The sequence below is a fragment of the Pleuronectes platessa genome, chromosome 2 (assembly GCF_947347685.1).
Source record: "Pleuronectes platessa chromosome 2, fPlePla1.1, whole genome shotgun sequence".
NCBI classification, from domain to species: Eukaryota; Metazoa; Chordata; class Actinopteri; order Pleuronectiformes; family Pleuronectidae; genus Pleuronectes; species Pleuronectes platessa.
In genome coordinates, this window is record NC_070627.1 from 10,883,591 (window position 1) to 10,907,213 (window position 23,623).

At 41.0% G+C, this 23,623-nt stretch overlaps 2 protein-coding genes across 6 annotated transcripts in view; one reads left to right on the forward strand and one right to left on the reverse strand.

Annotated features, from left to right (window-relative positions):
• The window catches only part of syn2b (synapsin IIb), a 63,096-nt gene extending 39,473 nt beyond the window's left edge, over positions 1–23,623 (forward strand). Inside the window, exons 4-15 of one of the 3 annotated variants that reach the window (XM_053437938.1) lie at positions 680–836; positions 1,409–1,498; positions 13,720–13,782; positions 14,992–15,134; positions 15,571–15,645; positions 16,308–16,410; positions 19,490–19,666; positions 19,866–19,926; positions 22,208–22,423; positions 22,486–22,599; positions 22,661–23,105; positions 23,470–23,623. In XM_053437938.1, the coding sequence (XP_053293913.1) occupies positions 680–836; positions 1,409–1,498; positions 13,720–13,782; positions 14,992–15,134; positions 15,571–15,645; positions 16,308–16,410; positions 19,490–19,666; positions 19,866–19,926; positions 22,208–22,423; positions 22,486–22,599; positions 22,661–23,105; positions 23,470–23,623 (1,798 nt within the window). Of the gene's footprint in view, positions 1–679; positions 837–1,408; positions 1,499–13,719; positions 13,783–14,991; positions 15,135–15,570; positions 15,646–16,307; positions 16,411–19,489; positions 19,667–19,865; positions 19,927–22,207; positions 23,106–23,469 lie in introns of all 3 variants that reach the window. The other 2 variants (XM_053437946.1, XM_053437929.1) reach the window with 2 other exon arrangements.
• Positions 1,689–12,782, reverse strand: LOC128424836 (metalloproteinase inhibitor 4). 3 transcript variants are annotated; one of them, XM_053411261.1, is made up of 6 exons: positions 12,653–12,782; positions 12,131–12,408; positions 5,505–5,602; positions 4,852–4,966; positions 4,418–4,542; positions 1,689–4,087 (listed from the first exon to the last, which is right to left on the reverse strand). In XM_053411261.1, exons 2-6 carry the CDS (start codon positions 12,267–12,269, stop codon positions 3,890–3,892), a joined length of 675 nt encoding a protein of 224 aa, XP_053267236.1. In that variant the 5' UTR covers positions 12,270–12,408; positions 12,653–12,782; the 3' UTR covers positions 1,689–3,889. The 3 variants fall into 3 exon arrangements, with proteins under 3 accessions (XP_053267236.1, XP_053267251.1, XP_053267243.1); XM_053411276.1 differs by having other exon boundaries at positions 12,131–12,345; positions 12,653–12,672; XM_053411268.1 differs by lacking the exon at positions 12,653–12,782 and adding an exon at positions 12,493–12,565.

The window sequence follows — 23,623 nt, forward strand, 5'->3', positions numbered from 1 at the left end:
CTTGCAGAGGTCCAGGTCAGACCAACAAGTGCATGGAGGTTGCATGTGTTTAAATTAAATTTCCTCCACTAACGGTACTTTATATCTCATAGATTTGCCTCTGACTCAGTGATGCTGGCATATTGATCCATTACAAAGTCCTATCATGTAGATTGTTGTGTCATTTTAATTACACATAATAAGAAAACATATCAAACATTAGTTACCAACTTCAGGCTTCATTTAACATCAAATTCAAGCGTCTAGCATCATAGAGAAAATGTTTTCTCTCTCATGTGGATTCACAAACTAAAACAGAAATCTTATTAAGACTCCTTCACAGATGATAATCTACGCTAAAAAGGGAGACATGACCACTACTTTGTCTTTATGACATTCTCCAATTTAAGTAATTTAATGCGGCCAGGTAGACTTATCTGACTATTCTCTCACTGCTGCAGCATCCGAAGAGGAAAAGGTTTTTCTTTCACCTTTCACTTGGGTGGGTTAGCTGGGTTTTTAATCTGTATCATGACCTGTGTTTAATGTCATCCCTTCACTTTCATCTGCACAAAAATGCAGATCTGTATTCATCATAAAAATGATAGACAGTCATGCTGTGAAAAGAAATGCTCAACAAAACAATCTAGAAAATAGGATTTTCTTATTATTTCAGCCTCATTTAATCTCTCATATCCAGGTCGTTCAGGCCCGACTTTGTCTTGGTGCGTCAACACGCCTTCAGCATGGCGCAGAACGAGGACTTCAGGAACTTGATCATCGGCCTGCAGTATGCGGGCGTCCCCTCGGTCAACTCTCTGGACTCCATCTACAATCTCTGTGACAAGCCCTGGGCCGTAAGCATTTCCAGCAAAACTCATTAACAACCGACCCAACCCACACACTGCTTTAATGACTGTGGCCTGAGGAGATGTGGGAAGATGCTTTTAATGGAGGTGGCAGCTTCTTTCAGTTCTAATCAAGATAATTTGGAACATGATGATGTCCAAAATATGATGTCACTTTCATATGGACCATTGCACAATAACAACAGATTGGCAGTGATTTTTACTGAATGGAAATTATCCTGTTGTTACTATATTATATAACTACATAATGTGTAATATGCTGTTGTGGCTGAGGGTTAGATTGGTCGTCCTCGAACCTCGATCTCGATCGGCGGTTCGATCCCAGTCTTCCCCATCTTGCCCAAGTGTCCTTGGGCAAGATGCTGAACCACGAATTGCCCCTCATAGAACAAGTGTTGCCCATAGATGCACAATTTGAACGTGTGTGTAAATGGGTAAATGGCTAAACTGTATTGTAAAACGCTATGAGTGATCATTAAGACTAGTAAAGCTCTATATATTAACCATTGTGTCCTTATGATTCCCTTCTGCTTCTCTGTCTTGGTTCTGGTTTCCTCCAGTTTTCTCACCTGATCAATAATCAGAAGAGGTTGGGTTCGGATAAGTTTCCTCTCATTGATCAGACCTTCTACCCCAACTACAAAGACATGGTAAGAATATCTTTTCTCAAACATTTATGAGGTGTGTTTGTTAAAGAAGTATAAATAGAACCTACTATTTCATACTACATCTATATACATATATGCATAAAGGCTGCTGCAGAGACTACTTCTCAGTTATGTCGAGTCTTATTTTCTAACATTTTGGTAAATGAAGGAAATAAATAAAGAGTCGGTGACATTTTCATCCATTGAAACATTTTATATACAATCTTTTTTGGTACATGGAAATAAAAAAAAAACTCTATTTAGACAGAAACAGACACATAAATACAAACCAAAACAATTTGTTCATTATAAAACAAACATGAAATAGTTTGAAAGCTCTTTGCTAAAGCCATACAATTATAATTCATTATCTGTATTTAATTAACACATTTCCCAATAAAACAAATTACTGCATCGTGCGGTTGGAATGAAACTATTTTATTGTTCAAAATGACCCCAGTAGGATCTTTGTAATTTCCCCTGCTAATGCAAGTGTTTTAATCTGTATGACTTCAGCAAAGTAATCCAGTAACAAGACAGGGGTCAATTCAGATTTGGGACATTGAGTCTTTATATTAAATAATGTCTTAAGTCAATGGATGCAAACTCATCAGGGGAAGAAAGGGAGACAGGTGGGAGACGAGGGAGACGAGGGGAGTGAATAAAAAATGAATGAATGTTCTTGCTCTTTACCGCTGTTGCAACTCCTGTTGGACCAATTAGGACAGGACTTAGATATGACATTTAACCACATCTATTAAACAGAAACTGTCACAAGGTATTTCCAGGTCAGCTCGTGTCCTTCTCAGTCAGCTTGACATTTGCCCGCTTCTAAAGAGACATGATTAGGCTACTGTAACAAGAATTCAGTTAAACTACATGACTATAACTTTGGTCCATTTTAGATAAATGTCTACTCTGTTGTATCATGAATTTGTCTCGTATTCCAAAACAAAATCCTGAAGCAAATTGTTCAGTTAACTATCAGCCGTGCTTATATTGTTTGAGCATACACAGAAATATAGAATGATCAGGGGCTAATTGGAAGGAGCTCAGCTTATGTTGTGATCGAATTGAAACGATAATAACAACAAATAGTTTCGTAAAGACAGAGCAGGGAGAGAGCGAGTGTGTGTCCAGCAAGACGAGAATAAACAACAGTGGGATGTGAGGTCCTGACAGCTGAGTAGAATTTTTTGATCAATGCAGTTTCCTCATTAAATAGGTTTTGCGAACCGTCTACCCCTGAGTTGTTTGCATCCCTGTTAATAACTCATTTACGAGGAGTTATTTGTCCTCTAGTTGTTTCATATCTTACGCCAAAGTTTTTTACAATCTGTTCTTGAACTTGAAGCTTGAGGAGAACCCACTTCCAGGAATCATGAATTAAAATCATGAATTGAACCCTGTCCTGTTACATCACTTCCTTTAAGGAGACGGGGTGTGGCTTCTACAGGGGGCAGTGCTGTTGTTAAGGCGCTGGATTAGATTTTTTTGGCACAGGAAATAGTAATGGAGTTTAACCAAGGAAACTAAACACACACACACACAAGATAAAAACCTCTACACGCTATAGGACAAGATCCGGTTAGCCTTTAAAACGTTAATTTTCACTGAAATACGATATTTACAGTCTCAGAAATTTGAGAGATCAAACCGTTGTGATTGCGATGGATGATGTTGATGGTCATATATAATATATATTTCTGGACGTCAGTTGTTGCCTTGTTGTAAATACAGTTCATTTTCATATGCATGGGACAGTTATTTCGATATAAAGGTAAACATTCCACACCAGAAAAGGTGGCAGTGCTCTACCTGCAGAAATGTGTGCACAGACGTTCTGAGGACAGGGCGTAAATTAACCTTTGCTATTCAGGGTTGTAGCAGAAGTTTACATCTTTTTTTTCCTCTACTTCCCCCATTATTTTACTGTAATTGTCCAACTTCCCTATAACTCTTTAAGAAAATATAGCTCAGATTACTATGTAACTCTGTCTAAGTTATGCATGCAAAAATATGAGGTCCTTGATTTTTTTCTTTTGCAGAGGTTATTTATTTTCTCTCCACAGAGATGTTAGAGAGCAGAATCACTGGGTTGAATGATGTGCAGTGAAAGGTCTTCACATATTCTTATTCTGTGGAAAACAGCAAGTGAAGTGGAATGTGTGAGAGCATGAAAATGAGTCAGAGGTCTGCTGAAAGCCCCTCAGATAATAAAACGTTTGCTAGCACTGCTGTAGAAACCACCTGATCTCGGCTAACAGAAGCTCGGCAGTGAGTTAAACTCCCTCGAACATAAAAATCTGCCAATTTTTTTTATTCAGTGAAATCGCCAAATTTTAGCCACATAAGCACGAAGCAGGAAAGGCGTTACGGGAGGGAAATGACAAGTCAGGGGTCACTCATCTCCAAGAAGTCTTTCTCAGGCGGGGGTCCACCCCGGTACCAGCTGCAGGTCGTGTCGGAGCGGCGGATGCAGGCGTACTGCCGGGCCTGCTCCCCGTTAAGGCTGTTATCCAGCAACCAGTCAGTCCACAAGCACTCGTTTTCCCCTGTAGACGCACACGGCACCGTATAACAAGTGTTGATCTGAGGGGAGAAGAGTATTTGATTTATTCCCCTCTCATCTCATTATATGTTCGCAAAATGGTTGGGGGGGGGGAGTTAGGGGACTTGATCTTCTTGTCTCTGAGGACATTTTATACAATGAGATTTGTATTTCCATGGGAAAAAATGATGACAAGACACATGAAACCCTTTTTATGTGCAAAAATGGAAAAGAAAGTTTAAGAGACGAGAAGACCTCGGTGCTTCAAGAACTCCGCTGCTGTGCTTTGTCTTCTCTGAGACAGACGAAAGGGACAAAGATAAATATGGATGAAGTTACGTCAGAAGAATGAGGGAACAGTCCTTACTCACTCTGCATTCACAGCCCATCTGGTATCTGTAGTTGAGATTCTTCTTCTGTGACAGTGATAAGTTGTCCCACGACTCAACCATGTCGCATTGGCCAATAGAAATCCTCCCATCGATCCACATGCTCCCTGATTGGTGACATCACAACATGATCACATGAGATACTTAGTCCATCTTTTTGTTAGCTAGAACAGCTGTTTGCCTTATGCAAACCGGCTGATAGCTGTAGTTACTCTATAGAGATGTGAGTGTAAACATCTAACTCTAAGCAAGAAAGCTAATAAGTAATTGTCCTTACATTTTCAACCATTGCTTTAAAATAATTATATGGGACAAGGTTTTCCTGTCATTGCCGCTCTGTATTCTTACTGAAAACAACACTAATGTATTAGTATGACATCTCTATATGCAGTCTGTGTTGACGTTCATAACTATACCTGAGAGAAGGTACCCTGCTTTATTGTTGTAGTCCAGTTTGACTCCACACAGTGAGGAGAAGACTGGAGTGTACACGTACTGGATGTCCTTGGCCTTATCGAAACCTTTGAACATCTGAAATCAAAGACACCCAGAGACAAGAGAGTGAAATGAAAAAGGGGATGTACAATCCTATCCTGATAAAAAGCTAATGGAGTAAAGATGTGGTAGCAATGCTAGCATTGATAATGACAGAGCAACAACAGCTTAATATGTCAAAAACTAAAAATGTCCCCAAAATATACTGATCCATAAGGCCTCAGTCGTCAAACAGATACTGTATGACATAAACTCCAAAACAAAGAGATTTATGCGTTTGTAAATGGATAATCATTCTGTATTCGTCTTAACTTCTACAGCATTAGGTAAAATGGTGGTCACATGCACATGTGGAGCAACTGAACTAGACTTTTTTAGTTTTTGATCGCTGCCATCCACACACATATTTCAGAGATTTTAGGAGTTAAGATCTGTTAGAGTTTATTTACTACTTCTCCTCCTGACAAATGTAATGAAGACATTAACCACACACACGTATACGCAGCAGCACAGACAGTAAAAATGATGAACATCTGCACCAGCTGCCGCTTTTCCTGCTGCCCAGAGGTCTCACCTTGATCATTTTGATTTCATATTGGATCATCTTCATGTAAGGTGAGGAGCTGTTGCTAGGCGACACTATCTTCTCTCCGGAGATCTTTGCCCTTATCACTGCCAACGGGAAAAGGAACCGGGGATTAATGTCCAATACAAACAAGAGAGAAGACAAGAAGGGGATTTACATACAAAGAGACAATGAAAATAAAAACAATCTGAATCATGTTTATTTATTGACAGTTTTTTCTTCTCTACAGTTTTTATTAGAGGGTTGATGGATGGATGGATGGTCCCAGTCGCTCTCAGTAGTGATACAGGATGTTTCCCCCCCCCTCTCCTCTTAGCAAAATCAAAACCCACATAGAATAACAAGTAGCCCTCTGCTTGCACACTCCCGTTCACTGACTCCACACACACATGTATTTATACAGTATATCTCACACACCACTCACACGATATGCTCGCTGATGCCAAACCATATCTGGCACAGAGGTGACTGCACATTATTTTATCCCGTGCTGTAAATCAAATAAACGAGTAAAGCAGCAGGATTATTGGTTTGCGGTTCTCGACAGGAAAGTAACACCATCTCATTTAGAGAGAAAATATTCATAATAATCATAATATTATGAACATCACAGGTTGTACTCATCCAAACACTTAACATGCAGCAGTGCACAATGGCCAAATCAAATTCATTATTATAGACTTCACTGCTAGAAATCAAATTTTTTCCTTCCCACGAACCAATAAAATTTGCACAGCTGGACATCTGCATTACTTTTTCTGTCAACTGACAAAGAAATTCCACAGTAAAACATTTCCTTTAAACTAATAACACTGTTGCAGCTCAATAACTCAAACATAATCAAGATCACAGCCAGAGCTGCATGTGATACTCTGACGAGCCGCGGCACAATGGCAGAATATGAATGTACAATATTTATGGGCTTTTCACTGAAGAGATTTCTAATTCAAGTTTTTAGATCATACAGGGTTAAATTGAGTATGCTCAAATGTGTTGATTAGTATTTGACCTGGAGAGCCATTCAATTTGTCTTTTCCAGTAAACTGGATGTAAAGAATAATTCTTATCGCTTAACACTGGTATATGTTTGCCATTTCTTTCCTTCCACATATCTCTGGAAGGGAGAAAACAGTCGCCTGTTGAGTCACCAGAGTGAGATGCAGAAAGACGGAGAGATTAGAGGAGCAGAGAGGCAAACATTCTGCCAGTGACCTTGTTCAAATCTCGAACGAGAGGGAAAAGCTACAGGATTAACGAGAGGGAGAGAAAGTGTGACCCAGCACCCCTCCTAACCCGCTCGCTCTCTCATACAGCTAAGAAAACCACCCCCTTGTTTTTGCTCCTCGCTCATCACATAACTACATGGCAGTTTTGTCTGCTGGTCAGAGGAGGAGGAGGAGCTCGGCTTGTTCTGTGAAATCGGTTTCAGGAGAAAAAAATACCTCTTTTGTTTGTTGTACATGCAGCAAGACGGAAAGGCAGGACTCCACACAAACGCACAGACAGAAAGTGAATGTGAACTTGTTTGAATTCGTGTAGTTCATATGAGGTGAAGTAGAAAACATCCTGAATCTTTAAAAAATCAATTGGAGGCAAAACACAGACAATACAAAGGCCAGACTTCTTAAAATGGGAGCTTATAAAAAGTGCATTTAAAGTGTAATTAGCCCATAGATGGTCTATAATACCTTGTATTGGATTTTAGATGGTCTGACCTTGTAAGGGAACATTTACATTTATACTCACCCACACACACACTTTGCAAATCCATGCAAAGAGCTCCAATAGCACTCAGTAGAGCATTTACTTCCACTAAGGCCCAACAGTCTTACTTTAAATTCAATCAAATTGCATCATATTTCACAAAATCATAGATATCAGTTGCCTAAATGTGCCTTTAAAAAAATATCAAGATCAATGAATTATTCTTTTGAAAATTGTAAAAAAATGTTGAAAAACACTCTATCTTCAATGTTAAAGAAAGTTTGAAATTCATTTTCATTACCCAAATTGAAAAGGTTCCTCCCCGACCCATACCGCATCCGGTTTGTGCAAGACTGTTCAGTTGATTTTGTGTAATCTTGATCACAAACAAACCAACCAACAAACAAATGCATGGTTACATGCCAAACATTTCTCTAGTGTAATAGGCCGCCTAATTACAACCTTGAAATACATACATGCTTCTTTCCAGCCCATGTTTCCATATTCCATGTACTTGTTCTGCTAATAGGTGGGATTTTTTTTTAAAGAGAATTGATAGCTGTCTAGTGAACACACTAAAGCCAGAAGACTGTTAGCTTAGCAGAGTCTTTTGTGAGCTACAGGTGCTGGTGAGGTCATTATTACCAGTTGTGTAGTAGATAGTGGCTGTAGCTTCTCATCAAATACGAAATAGTGTATTTTTTAAATTTCCCACATTGTCAAATGATATGTCTAAGCCATATTGATGGTTTTTTTTATTTATGTCAATCGCAGTATTTTTTAAATATCTCATTACTTCTTCCGCTGCTGGTTGAAAGTGTTTTCATAGGGTAACTGCCAGACAGTACGTTTACATAAGTACACCCACCGCATCAGCTTTTATATCACTCAATAAGACTATAATGTTAAATATACAGGAATACTACACTGTACCAATGATTATAGTACCATCTTTGCCCTGTTTGTTCAGATCTTCAAGGAGAAGCATTTGGAAGTAGATTAAGTTAAATTAGCTGCCCCACTTAAGTCTGAATAATGGGTTTATGTGGCCTATTAATGACGAGTAATACCCAAAGCCGCAGCATTGCGCTTTGAAAGGATCAAATCGTGGGCAGTCTGGGCATTGGCTATACATCAGTGCAACTTGTAGGAGGAAAGAAGTTGCTGTAGCCAATCAGCCAAGAAAAGTACAGTCATTCTTTATTAAAGCAGCTCAGTGCTTTTAATCATTTATCTATACAATATCTGCTCTTGCCAGATGAGAATAAAACAACTCTGGGTTGGGTCATGTTCAGCACAGAATCACTTATCGATGAGTTGTAATGCAACAATATAACTGTAGAACTTTTTTGATTTTTCCAACCTGATGATTGATTCTTTTGGCCCAGATTCTCTGAAATATGTACCCCCCACCTCGACATCCTCTGAACCGGACAGGCTAGTTTACCCTCTCGATTCAACTGCTGCAGCTGTGTATCAAGCAGGAATCAGGACAGGCTGCAGAGGGAAAGTGTCCCTGCATCCGTCTCACGGCCACATAACCCAGGAAATATTGCAAACTTGTACCATGAGAACTGATGTAGTAAGTAACTTCCCCCCTCCCACATGAATCGGCACCCTTGTCATGCTCACAAAGCTGGACTGTCAGTGGGCTTTCACTCTGATATTGTTAGTATGCAGCCCATTAGACCAAGCCTATAGACATGGAAATGAAGTAGGGAGAACGAGGGAAAGAAAGAGAGAGAGATGGATTAGGCTGTGTTGGCATGGCTTGGCCTCTGTCCAACACACACACACACACACACATACACACACACACACACACACACACACCTACACACACAATCTAAAATACACGAACATGGAGAGGGATTCAGCCAAGGTTTCTCCAGATGGGATATTAGTCAGATGTACAGCTTTATTCAAAGGGTTCAGCAACTCTGTCAACAACACTGTCAGGTCAACTAAAGGCCACCACCAGTCTGTCCTTATAACACAGCCAGGACAGTTTAACTATTAACACTTATTATAAATGAGGCATTTTCCCTTTTTGTTACTTATGGGTTCAGGAAATTGCATCCTACATAAAAGGGGATCCCTGAGGTTTGTGTCGAAAACAGCACTCGAACATATAAATCTAAAAACGGGGACAAGGCCCCAAACAGACCAGAGGAAATGGGACCTGATTACAAAAGAACATGTGGTCGATTGACCTTGTGCCAAACCCTGCTCCTACTGAGTTACTCTTGCTACACCTATCATGCTTTCTGTCCTTGCACAGGACACATGCCATTTACAGTACATGTATATTTGCGATTTGCTATATGAAAACGTTTGTAGCCTTTGAAAAAATGAGTTATTGATTTCCCACAGAGGTAAACAGAGGCAGCTAAGATCCAGTGATTTTGTCACCTGCTGTTAGCATATGTTATTTTACCTCCTAATGAGAGAAAAGGTTTAAAACTCTTTGCCTTTTTGACTCATTTTAAAAAACAATCAATAGATGTTAAATATAAACCTGGTGGGTTGCATTTCATATTCACCAAGACTAATTGATTTCAGTTGTGTAGCTTTAGCCAGAGCTAGAGGCCGTTCAAACTATTTCACGCTGGAAAGTCCCACAAGTAGAGCGGCAACGTGTGTGGCCTATGCAAGACTTCAGTTTCGAGATGTTAACTTATGTTGCTAGTTCCAACACTCAAAGTCCAGGTATTGGAATTGGTATCAGGAAAGAGAAAATGGAACTGGAACATCTATACCTATTACCAAACAATAATAGTGACCTTGTACATTCTTTGATGCATGGCCTTGGAAGTATGTTAGCGTTATTACTGTAGATAGTTCGCTCATTAGTTAGATGTGCTCTAATTTGCAGGCTTACACAGACGATTCTTCCTGCATCCATATTTCTGGTTTGGGAAAGGATTAACTCTTAGATTACCAAGTATTGGTCCTACTACAGCCTCATTGTCACTGCCTCAACACATGGAGAAATCTCCAACTTTTGAGCTGTGGCTCAGGTGATGAGCAGTCGTCCTCTAACCAGAAGGTCAACGGTTCGATCCCAGAATTCCCAATTCCGCATGCCATAGAAATACAGACCACTTTACCAGCCTGTTTGCACTGCTATGATTGGATAGCAATTAGAACCAATTTTGTTTTGGTCTAGTGCTTCAAAGAGAAAAAAATATGGCTCCCCATGTAACATGCATAATTTTGAATGTTGGCTTCATGATGGAGAATAATGTGTGACTCTTTTATGCCTTCAGACCAAAACAATTATGGTCATAAACACTGACCTTGTATGGTTAGGATTTTCAGACTTTTCAGTTCAGGCTGAACCAAAGCAAACGATGTGAAATGTACTTTGTACCAAAGGCAAGACCAACTACCCAAATTGTATACGGCCAAAATAGGAGGTCTTGGTCCGTATTAAACTGAATCATGCTTCAGTTTGTTTGTTGAGTGAAAACAGGGTTTGGGACTCTAGAGGTAATTAAAAAAAGCACAGGCTTTACTGGTCTCTATAAACTGTGTTGCACTGGCTCACAGGTTTGCTTTCAGTCTTCGCCTCAAACAATGTAATGTTTGGACGATGAGAATGTTCATTCGGCTCATTTAAACTGGTGTCAAGTACCATAATGATGTTACAGTGGCAATGTGATTAATAAAAGTAACCGGATCATTAATTTTCTTCATACAAACGGACAAAAGCAAGCCATCTACGAACCAATCAATGTCAAGAAGCCCACAAAGGTGATAACCATAGGACACATTCTTGAGATTGCTCCCTAGACTGCAACATGAAACCAAAAGTTACTAACAAAACAGAATAATCACTCTTATATCTCACTCATGGATGACACAGTTCATATGCAACTCTGTCCTAAAAATATTGCCCCAAATAGCCCAGCTCCCATTGTGTTCCCATAACCCAGATCTAATTGGCGTTATGGGGGTTTTGAAAACAGGCCTCAGCCTCCATTTCATACTGACAATTTTTCAGGCACATGTTTTCAAAGCACTTTGAAGCAGCTGACCCTTCTCTAAACCTGGATTCACATTCAGAGCAATTAGAAAACAAGACTATTCTTCCTCTACTTTCTCTCCCTCGCTCTCCTCTGCTGGAGTTTAACCTTTGACAGAAGCACATACTCCAGCTTTCCACAGTCTGGAGCCAAGTACTCAAAGTCAGAGCAGAGTGTTGGTTTTGGCCTCTGCTGAGACAAGACAGAAGAGGATGACGGGGGGTGTCAGACAGAGAGACAGGCAGACAGCTCGACACACAGACAGATAGAAAGTAGACCGGGCCCACACAGGGCTGTCTGGTTTCTATGGTTTGTTTTTATGTGATTGAGAGCAAGACGACTGAAATACATAACCACAAAAAAAAAACAGATAGTGGGGCTGCCCTGTTTTCACATAGAGTGATGAATAAAAGATAAAAAGAAACAAGGGTGCATCTGTTTTCTTCTTTTGACTCAATGGAAAAAAAATACTTGTTATAACTAATATTAATCAATAATAATTCCACTAATTGCCCATGAGCCACACTACTCACTATACAATCATCCTATATATTGCTTTAATAACATTGACTCTGGAATCTTTCTGTGTGATAAAGCTGGAAAAAGCCACAACAATAAATCAACTGCTGTGAGAAGCTTCGCCTTGGAGCTCTATCGATTAGCTCTGTAACAGCAGATTTACTCTTTAGAATGGAATGTATTCTCATTAAGTTGATCAATAAGCCAATTGAGCAATCAGTTAGTTGAGAGGGAGGCCAGCTCCTCCCTATTTGGTGAGGGAATTTACAGTCTGAGGAACTTAAAATCACTTTCCTAGTTTTATTGAAGGCAGCAGCTTTTAGATTTTAAACCAACTGCACTGATCTCCAGTCAATAACTTACCGATCTCAGCGCTGCAGAATAGCTGCTGTGGGTGTGCTGGGTGGCAGCTACATCCCTCCACTGCTACCTCCACGCCTGCACCGAGCAAAAGAAGCACCCAGAGCCCCAGACTCACAATCCGCTCTTGGGACACAGCCATGACGACTCTGGCAAACCTGTGTCCGCTCCACAAGTCGATGGACGCTCGGCAGCCTCTTCTGATCCCGTCAAGTTCCCTCGGGGAAGCAAATCAGCAAGCAGTCAGCAAAGGCAGGAGGGAGGGGGGGGTGCAGATGAGACTGTAAAGTTCAAGCAGGAAGAAAACTTCAGATGAGCTAAAGTGCCGCTGTGGATAGAAATGTTTTCATAAGTTCAAAGTACACCTCTGAATTAGAGCTGCTCTAGCAAGTAACTTGAAGGGAAGGTTGCTGCCGCTCTCTCTTTCTCTCTCTCTCTCTCTCTCTTTCTCTCTCTCTCTCTCTCTCTCTCTCTCTCTCTCTCTCTCTCTCTCTCTCGCTGCAGACAACACACAGAGAAACTTACAATAGTCGGATCCCCTCACACTCTGGTCCTGAATGCTGAGAGGGTCGCACACAGGGAGCCTCTTATGCACACTTTAGGGACAGCCTCCTCAAACACAGAAAAGCAAACTACCATCCTTTGCCTCTTCTTCTTTTCCGTCTTTTGATGTCCTCCCTCTCCTCCCAGAGGTTGTCAGACTCACTCATGGATGTTTTGAAAATGCAATAACTAGTTTTACTGGATTTGTAAACGACAAAATCCAAGTTGATGCGAATGGGTATAAAAGTTACAGTTGAGGACAAGAATTTTCTGTGTTGGTGAGAAACCACATTTCCAATCTTACCTAAATGACTCTACACTATAATCAAATGTGTTTTGTCCAGAGATAATATGCAGATAGTTTGTTGTTGTTCGGAGGCAAAGAGTCACGTAATGTTTAGATGTTTTAGGTAGTTGCGGATCCCTTTTCATTAGGTAGCATGCCTCACTGACATTTATCAATAACTTTTGTTGAGATATTTGTTTAAATCCAGGATATTAACACACACATACTTAGAGGATGAATCCTAGTAACTGACTTTCCCTTTAGTGCCACCAGCAGGTCACATCCTGTAAATTTATCTAAGCAGGGTATCGGATCAACATTTAGACAGACATTCGTGGTTCCCAGAGGATGATTGTGGAAAACAAAGACCTAATTTCCAGGATCCCTCCATCTGTTTTAAAACTGAGTTTTTTTATCTATCAAATAGTGATATGAACGTCATAATTGATCAAGCTGTATTCAGCTATATTACTTCAACAGGTTTATCTTATGTGTCTATATCAGTTTCCTTGAATCGGTTGTTTGTTCAAATTAACTTTTTCTGTGTTAATATGCTCTCTGCATAAAATGGCTTTCTTCTCAAATAATTATATATGGCAGTGTTAGAGCTCCAGGGCATTAAGGCGTCATTATCTCCATACATCTGTGAACAGTGGAGATGGAGTCGTTCACTGAAAGGGCCGCTGTAGTTTAATGGGTAACATCTGTTGTCTTTCAGTATCCTTCATCTTCATTTATCATCATTTATCCCGTTTCGTTTCAGATTTCAACACCAAGCTTCCCAGTGGTGGTGAAGATCGGACACGCCCACTCTGGAATGGGAAAGGTAACGTTGATTCCTTTCCAAACAATCCTCCATCAATGTTCATCGTGGTTCTGGCTGTGATGTACAAAGGGGAAGAACAGTTATTTTACTAGCTTATAATGCCAAGCTGTTGGAATGTAAAAGCACATGAAAAGTTTGACTTGAAATTAGGAGAAAGTAGCCACATGGTGGAGGGGAGCGGACCCATTAGACCGTTGCATCATTTGACATATTAACGTTTGAAAGTGGTTTAAAATCTCTCTGTGTGCCCAGAGGTAGTTGAATGAGCCCCAGCACATCTGGGCCAACGTTGATTGCACTGTGTAATTCTCCCTCTCACATACAACACCACTTACTCTAATTCTACTTTATGTCTTTGTTTTTTCCCTTTTATGGGTGCAGCACATCTTCCTTATATTCCCTCTCAGTACACTTTTTCTCCTCTCTTTCTGCTGTTATCGACTGGGAACTGTGTTCATATTTTTTCCGTTTGAAATGAGTGTGATGTGTTTATCCTCTTTTACATTTCACTTGAGTTGTTAAAACCCTCCAGCCTCTACTCATTTTATTTCGGTTAACTTCTAACAGGGTTTGTGTCAAATTATTGTTCAAATTTGAGAACACATTTCTATCAGAACTTTGTTTATTTTTTCTTTCCAGTCTGATTTATCAACCCACAACCCCTCAGATTTAGCTGGAAATGTTAGATTTTTTTTCTATATATCAAACCAATTGGATTGAAAGTGTTTTCTATTTAGCTTTAGATCTGCTGGTAAAAGTTCCTTTACCTTTGAAACTATTAAACTAAATGTCTTCTGGCTCTAGCTCTGAACGATTCTCACTGAGACAAGAGTAGTGTGAAACATCTCATCCGTCTCTCAGCGAAACACAAAGCCTCTAGTTTTATAAGAAGAAAAACATCCTTCCATCCACTCTGTAGTTATAGCTTCAGTAAATCTCAGCTAACGTTATTGAGAGGTTGGGTTCATCGGATCTAGAACTTCCTTGAATATCCTTCCTGTTAGGCAACAGTGCCACTGCACCGCCAAAAAAATACAAATACTAAATAATGATCCCGGAAAATGTTTTAAGTTTATCATGAAACTTCTTTTTATACCTCTGGTTTTACTGGGCAACATCAGAAGACAAACCTTTTACAGGATTTAATTACCAGTATACCGACCTCGACTTTGAATAAACAAAGTTTCCACTTGTATTTTTCCTCTACAGGTCAAAGTGGACAATGTGAGTGATTTCCAGGACATTGCGAGTGTGGTGGCCATCACTCAGACCTACTGCACCACTGAGCCATTCATAGACGCCAAGTACGACATCAGGGTCCAGAAAATCGGCACTGACTACAAAGCATACATGTAAGTGTGTTACTCTTAATTTGTTAGCTGCGTTCAGGGAAAAACATTGGGTTTAATTTATTGGGTAACAGAGAAGACACCTCTTTAACAGAGCATGAACCTATAACAACCTGAAGTGAAACGTTTGCTGTTTAATATGTCTGTTCTTTTTCTTGTCATGATTTTTGTTGTGTGTCACCCTGTATTTGTTGTTTGTTGTGTGCACTCACTGTAAAACAGAGACCATGTGGTAACTGGCCTATTTTCCAGAATGCTACTCAGCCTGTGCTTGTTTCCAGACCACACAGGCATTTGACACAAAATAAACGCTAGAACCGTAACCCTGCTGCTACAAGGGTGTCAAGATCTGTCTGAGTTCATTTTCCTGTAGTAATAATTCCTACAAAGTGATGAAGGTCTGTAATAATTTAATGCCCAATTTCCTCTCCTTTTCCAGGCGAACATCCATCTCTGGTAATTGGAAGAGCAACACCGGATCTGCCATGTTGGAACAAGTAGCCATGACTGACAAGTGAGCAACGCTTCCACATCAGTGAAGCTCAGGCGGCCCTGGTGTCACCCACGTTCTCATTTTGTTATGTCACAGTCACAGATCTATTCAGACGAAAGCAGTTCACATGAGTAAACACGTTTGGAAATCCGCTGATAATTGTGAATCCATTTTCTAATGGGTATATTTGACACAATTAGTTGCGGCTGGTTTGTGGCTAAAATCTGGATTATTACTATTTTCTCTAAGCGTGCGTAATTATTGATAATAAGAGTGCATTCAGCTAGATGGCTCAACAGCAGCAAAGCTGTTATTTTCCTTTTACATCCAGTGTCTGAACAAACAACTTTCCGCTCTCACAGAATCAGGAAATATCAGCCATTGTTTCTCAAAGTCAGGGTTCTCAATCATAAATCACCTTTTTGTGAAAACTAAATCAAAAACCATTAAAATTAGCAAAGGTCCCTGAATCTGTGACAGATACTTACAGAGTACACTACAGACACTTTGAATCTGACACTGCTCTTGTACAGTCACGATATGCTTTAGGTCAATATTGATCCAACCTTATCTGATCTGCAACTGAATGTGGTAGCCCAGTATTTAACATTGTATTTTCTGTGAACAGATTATACGTTTGAAAGTTCTAATCCAGTAAACATGTGCTCTTCTCTTTGGGACAGGTATAAGCTGTGGGTTGATACCTGTTCAGAGATCTTTGCAGGACTGGATATCTGTGCCATCAAAGCCATCTGTGGGAAGGATGGTAATGACTACATTACTGAGGTGAGGATTGGAGGGAGAGAGGGACAGTAAGAAACTCAAAAAAAGCATTGACCAGCCAGTGTGCAGGTACCATACTGTTATTTTCCTGCATTTTGTTTGAACTCTCTGACACTGGCCTGTGGGAGTTGTATTTCATAAGAGCCCTAATAAGGTCTCTGAGTCTTAAATTTAGCTTGTCTGGCCTAATTTGCCAGGCTGGGGCATTAGATTATGTAGCTGGGAATAAACCAATTGAATAAAACCTGAATACACATGATGAGTATGAATATTCTCTATTGCTCTGATTATCGATTATCTCAATAATATTCTCTCTCTATTTGTTCGTTTATGTTTCTCTCTCAACTAAGTGCTCTGTCTGGGTCCATTTCAGCCTTCATGTCTCTGTCCTCCTTTCTTTTCTTTACATATTGGTTTCATGTGTCATAGTCTTTAACCTTGAAGTCATGATCACAATGTTTGTAAATTTCTCATTAATGGCAGTGCTTTTGTGTAATAATTAATTTCCTAAAAAATCAAACATTAACATTTAGTATCAGTCACACATGTAGTAGACGAGGCAAGCAGGCAAGTAGAAGTGTATCAACATAACAGTGACACAGCATATGAAAGTATACCGCTGAAAAGCAGGATACAATAAAATACAATAATCCTTTCTTAGTCCCCCAATGGGAAATTTTGTTGTGTTACAGCATCGAAGGGGATTCTGAAAATAAGAAGCATCAGTAAAACTTGAATTACCGCAAGTCAGTTGTATGCCTCTGCCTACCAGTGCAGTTTCCATGTACATATTTCTACATACTTTTCCCCCAAGATTCAAATTAAGTCACTATGTCCTTTGAACTTTGACCAACAAAATGTGATCAGATCATCTTTGAGTCCGAGTTAATATTTGTACCAAAGTTGAGGAAATTCCCTCGAGGCATTCTTGAGATATCGTGTTCAGGGGATTGGGACGGACAGACAACCCGGACACATAATGCTTCAGACCACTGGCTGTCTCCGGCGTGGATGAATACAAATGACCAACTACACATGCACCATGAACATTAAAAAGACGAAAAATATGACAAAAAGAAACATAACAAAAGTATAAAATTAGCAATAATACAAGTGTATATACAATGTGAAATGAAAACACATAGACAAGGTTACACTTAGAAAGATTTTGAGATTGCACAGACAAATGAACTCCTGACAGTTTATATGAAATTACACCAGAGTGAATTACCAGTGCAGAGCTAAATGTCGCTGTGCAGTGGGTGAGATACACAGAGATTCCCTACAGCGATCTCAGTTGTAGCTGTAGGCAGCAGGAAGCCGGATCGGAGGCCACACACCATGACACAGCTGCAGAATTGAATCTGAAGAGGTAGCTCATGAATGAACAGGAAGTCTAATTGCTGGAGGTTGTAACATAGAGCTCGGTTGCGGTGACAGTAGCCAGGAGGAGTTCCTGGACAGTGGAGAGGCCGCTTCAGATGAGCAGGGCTGTGGAGGCTCAGGCTAATGGAATGAAACAGGCGCGGGATGTAAAATGGAAAAAACTCTTAGAGCCACAGGGCGAGAAAACAAAACAAGGTTTGGTGAGACAGTTTGAGAGATTTAGGTTCATGTGATTTTTCAAGGCTTCCTTCATGTAACTGGCAGTAAAGAGAAGTGAAGTGTGGTTTCCTGTGTAGAGTGAACAGGGAGCTGAGGAGAGCATGTGACTGGCAGGAGCAGAAACTGAAGTAGAAAAACAAGGTAAAAAGTGAGGCTTGACTAAGTTTGGAAAATTGCATCATAATTACAAACCCCGGTGAGTGGGAAGAGGAGGAAGAGGAGGAGGAGGAGGAGGAAGAGGAGGAGGAGGAGGAGGAGGAGGAGGAGGAGATACAAAGCCACACTGACACAAACACTTTCACACAATATCCACTTTTCTAAACATCCCACACAAACTTTGACGAAGCCTGACTGTCAGGAGGAACAATTTAGAAATGTCATGGAAGGTAGAGTAGAAACTAAAGTGGGATAGATGTGAAAAACATTCATTCCCATGAGTCACCGTCACTGAGAAGTGTTGTCCTTTTTTTTTTTTTACAAGGGTGCAGTTAAAGTGGGTGTGTGTGTGTTTAAAGGCTGTTGATTGCTCCTTTAAATACAGAAAAGCTCTGGTGTTGTTCAGCAGCAGCCGCCTAGTTGTTATATTGATTCCTATGTTTTGTGCAGAAACAGGCTGCCAGTGTATGTTGAAGGGTACAAACACATTTGTTACAATACATTTCATTCAGCTGACGCTTTCATCCAAAGCGACTTACAATAGGTGCATCATCCATGAGGGTACAAACCCAGAAAAACAAGAATCCAATTTTCCAGTGATTCATTTATTGTTACCTCAGTCAAGGAGGTTATATTTCCACTCTTGTCGTTTGTGTTTAAGCAAGATAACACAAAAAATACTGAACAGATTTACACAAAACTAGAAGGATGCAACATGGGTCAAGACAGAATCTTATAAATTATATTTTGATGTGGATCCAGATTAATTCTTTTCCATTTTCTTAACATTGACAATTTTTTCAGATTTTCACAAATTTTCCAGGGATTCATTTATGGATCTTGATGGTGTATGCAATTTGGTGTGTCTTGATTGAATTCAATGTATATTTGAGCCTTAGTGTAGGTATGTGCTCTACTTAATCCCATATTAGATTGTAAATGTATAAGATTACTTCTTTGAGGTGGGATTAAATAACAAAGCAACATCAAAAATGTTATAAAAATAGTAGATGACATCAGAAATTATATTAACAATATGTGGTTTTATAACAGCATCAATAAACATTAAAAAGTAGGAGCATAAATATATCAACTATAATCTGTTCAATTAAATCCAAACTAATTCTCAATATCTTTTCTATATGGGAAAAGGTAACAGTCCTGTAAGCACAGCCATTAGCCATTATCACATTGGTTATAGGGACTATTACAACATTTACCATTTTACTTGTTTTCATTTACTTTCTGTTCAATAATATTTCATTCGTCTCAACATCTCACTCAAATACCATATCAATATTTCTGTGCCCTGTTTGTGCAGGTTGTGGGTTCATCTATGCAGTTAATCGGGGACCACCAGGCAGAGGACCGCCAGCTCATCTCAGAGGTGGTGGTCACAAAGATGAACCAGGTTCTGGCTGCCAGGTCGTCCTCCGCCTCCCGTTCACCCGCCCGCTCCCCTCAGGGCATGAAGCCGACCACCGTGCAGCCCCAGCAGGTAGAAGCTGCCGCAAAATGTTATACAACACACGAACGTTAAGACTTTAATTACTAAGAGAAAATCATTGGTTGTGGCTCACTGCTGATTCTTTACACAAACCCTGAGACTCATGATTTATTTTCTATCCCACTCTCTCTCTCTCTCTTTCTTTGTTTTTCTTTCTCTGCGTTTCCTCCGCCCCCTCACTCTCTCTCAGACTGCCGCCCTGAAGGAAGCAGATCCGAACAGGACCTCAGGCCCGCGCCCTCAACCTCAAGGTTGTCTGAACACTGGTGTTCATCGTAACACGAGTTCTGCCACTGTGGTGCCAAAGCATGTCTAAGAACAACTTGGGAAATCTTACTGAAAGGAAATATCGAGTATTTGAAAAACGTAAAAAGTATTCTGTGTCAAACTAAGTACTGCCATTAGTGGAGCAAAATGTGGCTTTGACATGCTGATGATACATTTTCTTAATATAGAGAGACCTCGTATCCCAGATTGCCATCACAAGTATAATGAAAATCATGTTTGTTCTTCTCGGGAACTCAACCTTAACAGCTACTAACTGCAGCTTCACCGTACAGACACGAGCGAGCTTTCGATCCTCTCATTGAACTCTGAGCAGGAACATTAATAAGTGCATTCCTCTAGGAATAAGAGCAGTTTGTATTTCCTCTGCATCCTTATCACCTCCTCTGATAACGAATATCCATTATCATTACCTCTAACTAATGCGCTGCTATCATGTGGCCTTGTCTCTCTTCAACTTGTGACCTGCACTTGGATTAATAACATTTGAATATACAGTACAGTGCACTTAGCTGCAGCCACAGCTTCTGTGTTAGTGTGCTGACGCTTGTGCTCATGGCCGATGTGTTGAATCCGACTATGCTAAATTTACAAAGCCATTATTACTGGAGTTGCACTGTTCGCCAGTGAGTGTGTGTTTGCACATTTGCCTGTACACCATGTGATGTTTCTGCTGGTCGCTCTAGATATGCCAGGATTTTACGTTTGACAGGAATTGTTAGAGACAACCATGATCGCAGGTTCATATATTTGAATCTAAAATAAACTGCAGCAGATTTGAAACATTTAAAAATTCACATCAGTGGCAGACATGTGTTTATTTATAGATGGATGTTATTTTTCTGCATAGAAATGTAGATTATTTAATGTTTTCCTAGTGGTTAGTGTGTAAAGGTTTGGTCAGCTCAGTTTGCAGTTTTCTGTGGTTGACGCTTGGCTTTTGAATCCTTTTTAAATCCCTTAAAAAAAATCCTTCCCTCTGTCAAGAAACAAAGCCTCCTTTGCAGAATCTGAATGTTTTGTGAGTACCTGCTTGGTGTCCTCTTTGGTTTTATATTAAACTTGTAGTTCTCTGTTATATTTCCTGAGACAAAGCAAAGGGGCTTTATGTGGTTCACAAAACATATATTGCTGTACAAGAAAAGAAGCATCTTGTTCTTTCTCTGCACGATCACTCCTTATTTGCTTGGATCCAAACCATTGAGTTAACATTTGATCTTCATTTCAATTCTGTATGATTCTCTTGCCATTTCAATATTCCCTGTTTCATGTAAAGAGTAGTTGTTTAGAACTGTGTCCTCAGATAAAACAGTTGCAAATCTTTTGCAATATCGGCCAACACATGTTATGAACCAAACTAAAATAACATAAAATTCAGTGTTTGCATCCAAGCAAATGTTTTTACTGTGTCACCCTTTCAAAATTATGTTTGTACAAATGCTATTTTCTTTGATTTTTATGCGTCGTGAGTCCCAAGCAACTATTGGGACGCTTTAATGACAAACTGATCAAACGTAAGACTCATGGCCATTTAGCTGCCTGACAGTAATGACTCTGTAAGAATGTCTGGGATGAATTTTCGTGAAAGTCCTTGTGGTAATAACGCATCTAAATTATAGCCTTTTAAAAATATACTTTAACATGTGATTAAGAAAACTGATCATAGTCCTGCATCCAGGAAAGTAAATGATCAGCCATTGAAAACTCATCCCTGCGTCGTCATTGCTCATGTAGCATGTATAATCCCTTGTTTCCTTTGTGCCTCATGGCGAGTTGCTGTGCTGCCTGTGTTTTTTAACTTGTTTACTCCAATTATCTCCCTTTGTTGTTTTCTGTTTCCCTCCTCCTCCCTCTCGGTGCCTAACGTGCTCCACTAACACTTTGCATGTCGGGCCAGCTGCCATGCCGCCTAACTGTTGATCTGCTGCCCCCTGCTGGTGTCTGCAGCACAAACATTCAGAGGCTGCTTTGCTTCAGTCTGTTCTTGACAGATGAGTTGGGTTTTTTATGAATGTGACGGGTCTTTATGTGAATGGGCATGTTTAGACTCAAGCTCAGTATCTGTATCGTGTTCTGCTTTGGTCTCTGGTGAGTGTCACAGACGCTTGGTTTTCTAACAGGTGCTACATTTAAAAATAACACTACATTTTTCTTTATCTTTTGCATTTGTTTGCTTTCCTTGCCTCTGTGTGTTACATATGGTTAGGGACGAAAATCTAACATAAGTGTCATATCTCCATCGTCTAGGTGCACCAATGAAATCAATGAGTGTGGACCCATCATCAGAGTCAGTGAAGAGAGCATCTGAACCAGCGCCTGAGCAGGCCCAGAAACCTGGTCCCGCTCAGAGACCAGCTCAGGCTCAGAAGCCAGGCCCGATCCAAAAGGCCGCCTCAGTCACAAGACCTCCAGTGCAGAGGCCACCGCCGATGACAAGAGCCCCGTCTGTCACAAGGCCAGCCCCAGCTCCAGGCTCTCCCCCAACCAAAGCAGCGGCCGTCGCAGCTGCCAAATCTCCTGCTCTGGCTCCAGCTCTAGTTCCAGCCCCAGCTCCAGCTCCAGCCCCAGCTCTAGCTCCAGCTCTAGTTCCAGTCCAAGCACCAGCCCCAGCCCCAGCTCCAGCTCCAGCCCCAGCTCTAGTTCCAGCTCTAGCCCCAGCACTAGCCTCTCCCTCACACTCACAGTCAGCCTCAGTTCCAGCCCCAGCCTCTCCCTCAGCCTCAGCTCCGACAACAGAGCAGCCAAAGCCCCAGTCTCAGGGCTCCCCGTCCCCAGCTCCCGGCAAACCAAAAGAGCTGCCGCCCAAACCCACACCACCTGCAAAGCCCATCCCACCTGTACGCAGGAATTCAAGGCCTCAGCTCCAGCCAAAGCCACAAACCCCACTTCCTCCCAAACTCCAGCCCGCTGCACCGGCCCCGGAACCCACTCTGGCCTGGGATGCTGCCCAGGCCTCAGCTCCTTCCCTGGCTCAGTCCCCGCCTAATGCGCAGTCTCCAGATAAGGCTCAGCCCCAGGCCAAGCTGGCCTCTCCTTCTGCAGACGCCGAGTTTGACCCATTCGAGGCAGCTGCGGCCCCTGATGAGTCAGAGGCCCCTGTGGATGAGCAGCCAGCTTCCCAGCAGAAGACCCATCCTCTGCTGAAGTAAGAGCCACATTATCAAGGCACCAGTGATAATGCAAAGACATGCGGGCCCTGTTTTGTGGTTTTGACACAAAAAGAGAAAGATCATTTGATTTTGATGACATAACACAACTACTCACCACACCTAAATTGTCACTAATGTCTTTTAAGTGTCTTAAAATGTAACAGTCAAGTTGGTAACTATCTGAAAATAATTGTAATGTTTCTCAAGACCTCATACACATTTCCTTGTGTGTCTTTGCTCCTCAGTAGGTCCCTCAGTAACGATTAATACTCACACACCCCTCTCTCCCTTCCTTTACACCTTATTTCTCTAATCATTTCCTCCCCTCCTCCCTCTCTTTCCCATCCTCCCTCTCCCCAGTAAGTCACAGTCCCTGACCAATGCCTTCAACGCTTTCAGCGACTCCTCTTTCTTCCGTGGGGGCTCGAGCTCCGGAGGTGACGGCCAGGAGGAGGCAAAGGCGGAGACCATACGCAACCTCCGAAAGTCCTTCGTCAGCCTTTTCTCTGACTAG

What these genes read in the sequence shown, in the direction of transcription:
- LOC128424836 (XM_053411261.1), bottom strand. Translation starts at nt 12,269, where the DNA reads ATGGCTGTGTCCCAAGAGCGGATTGTGAGTCTGGGGCTCTGGGTGCTT. An exon ending in ATTCTGCAGCGCTGAGATCG is followed by an intron (nt 5,603 to 12,130) that starts GTAAGTTATTGA and finishes TCCCGTTGGCAG; the next exon opens with TGATAAGGGCAAAGATCTCC. An exon ending in AGATGGGCTGTGAATGCAGA is followed by an intron (nt 4,088 to 4,417) that starts GTGAGTAAGGAC and finishes TTCTCCCCTCAG; the next exon opens with ATCAACACTTGTTATACGGT.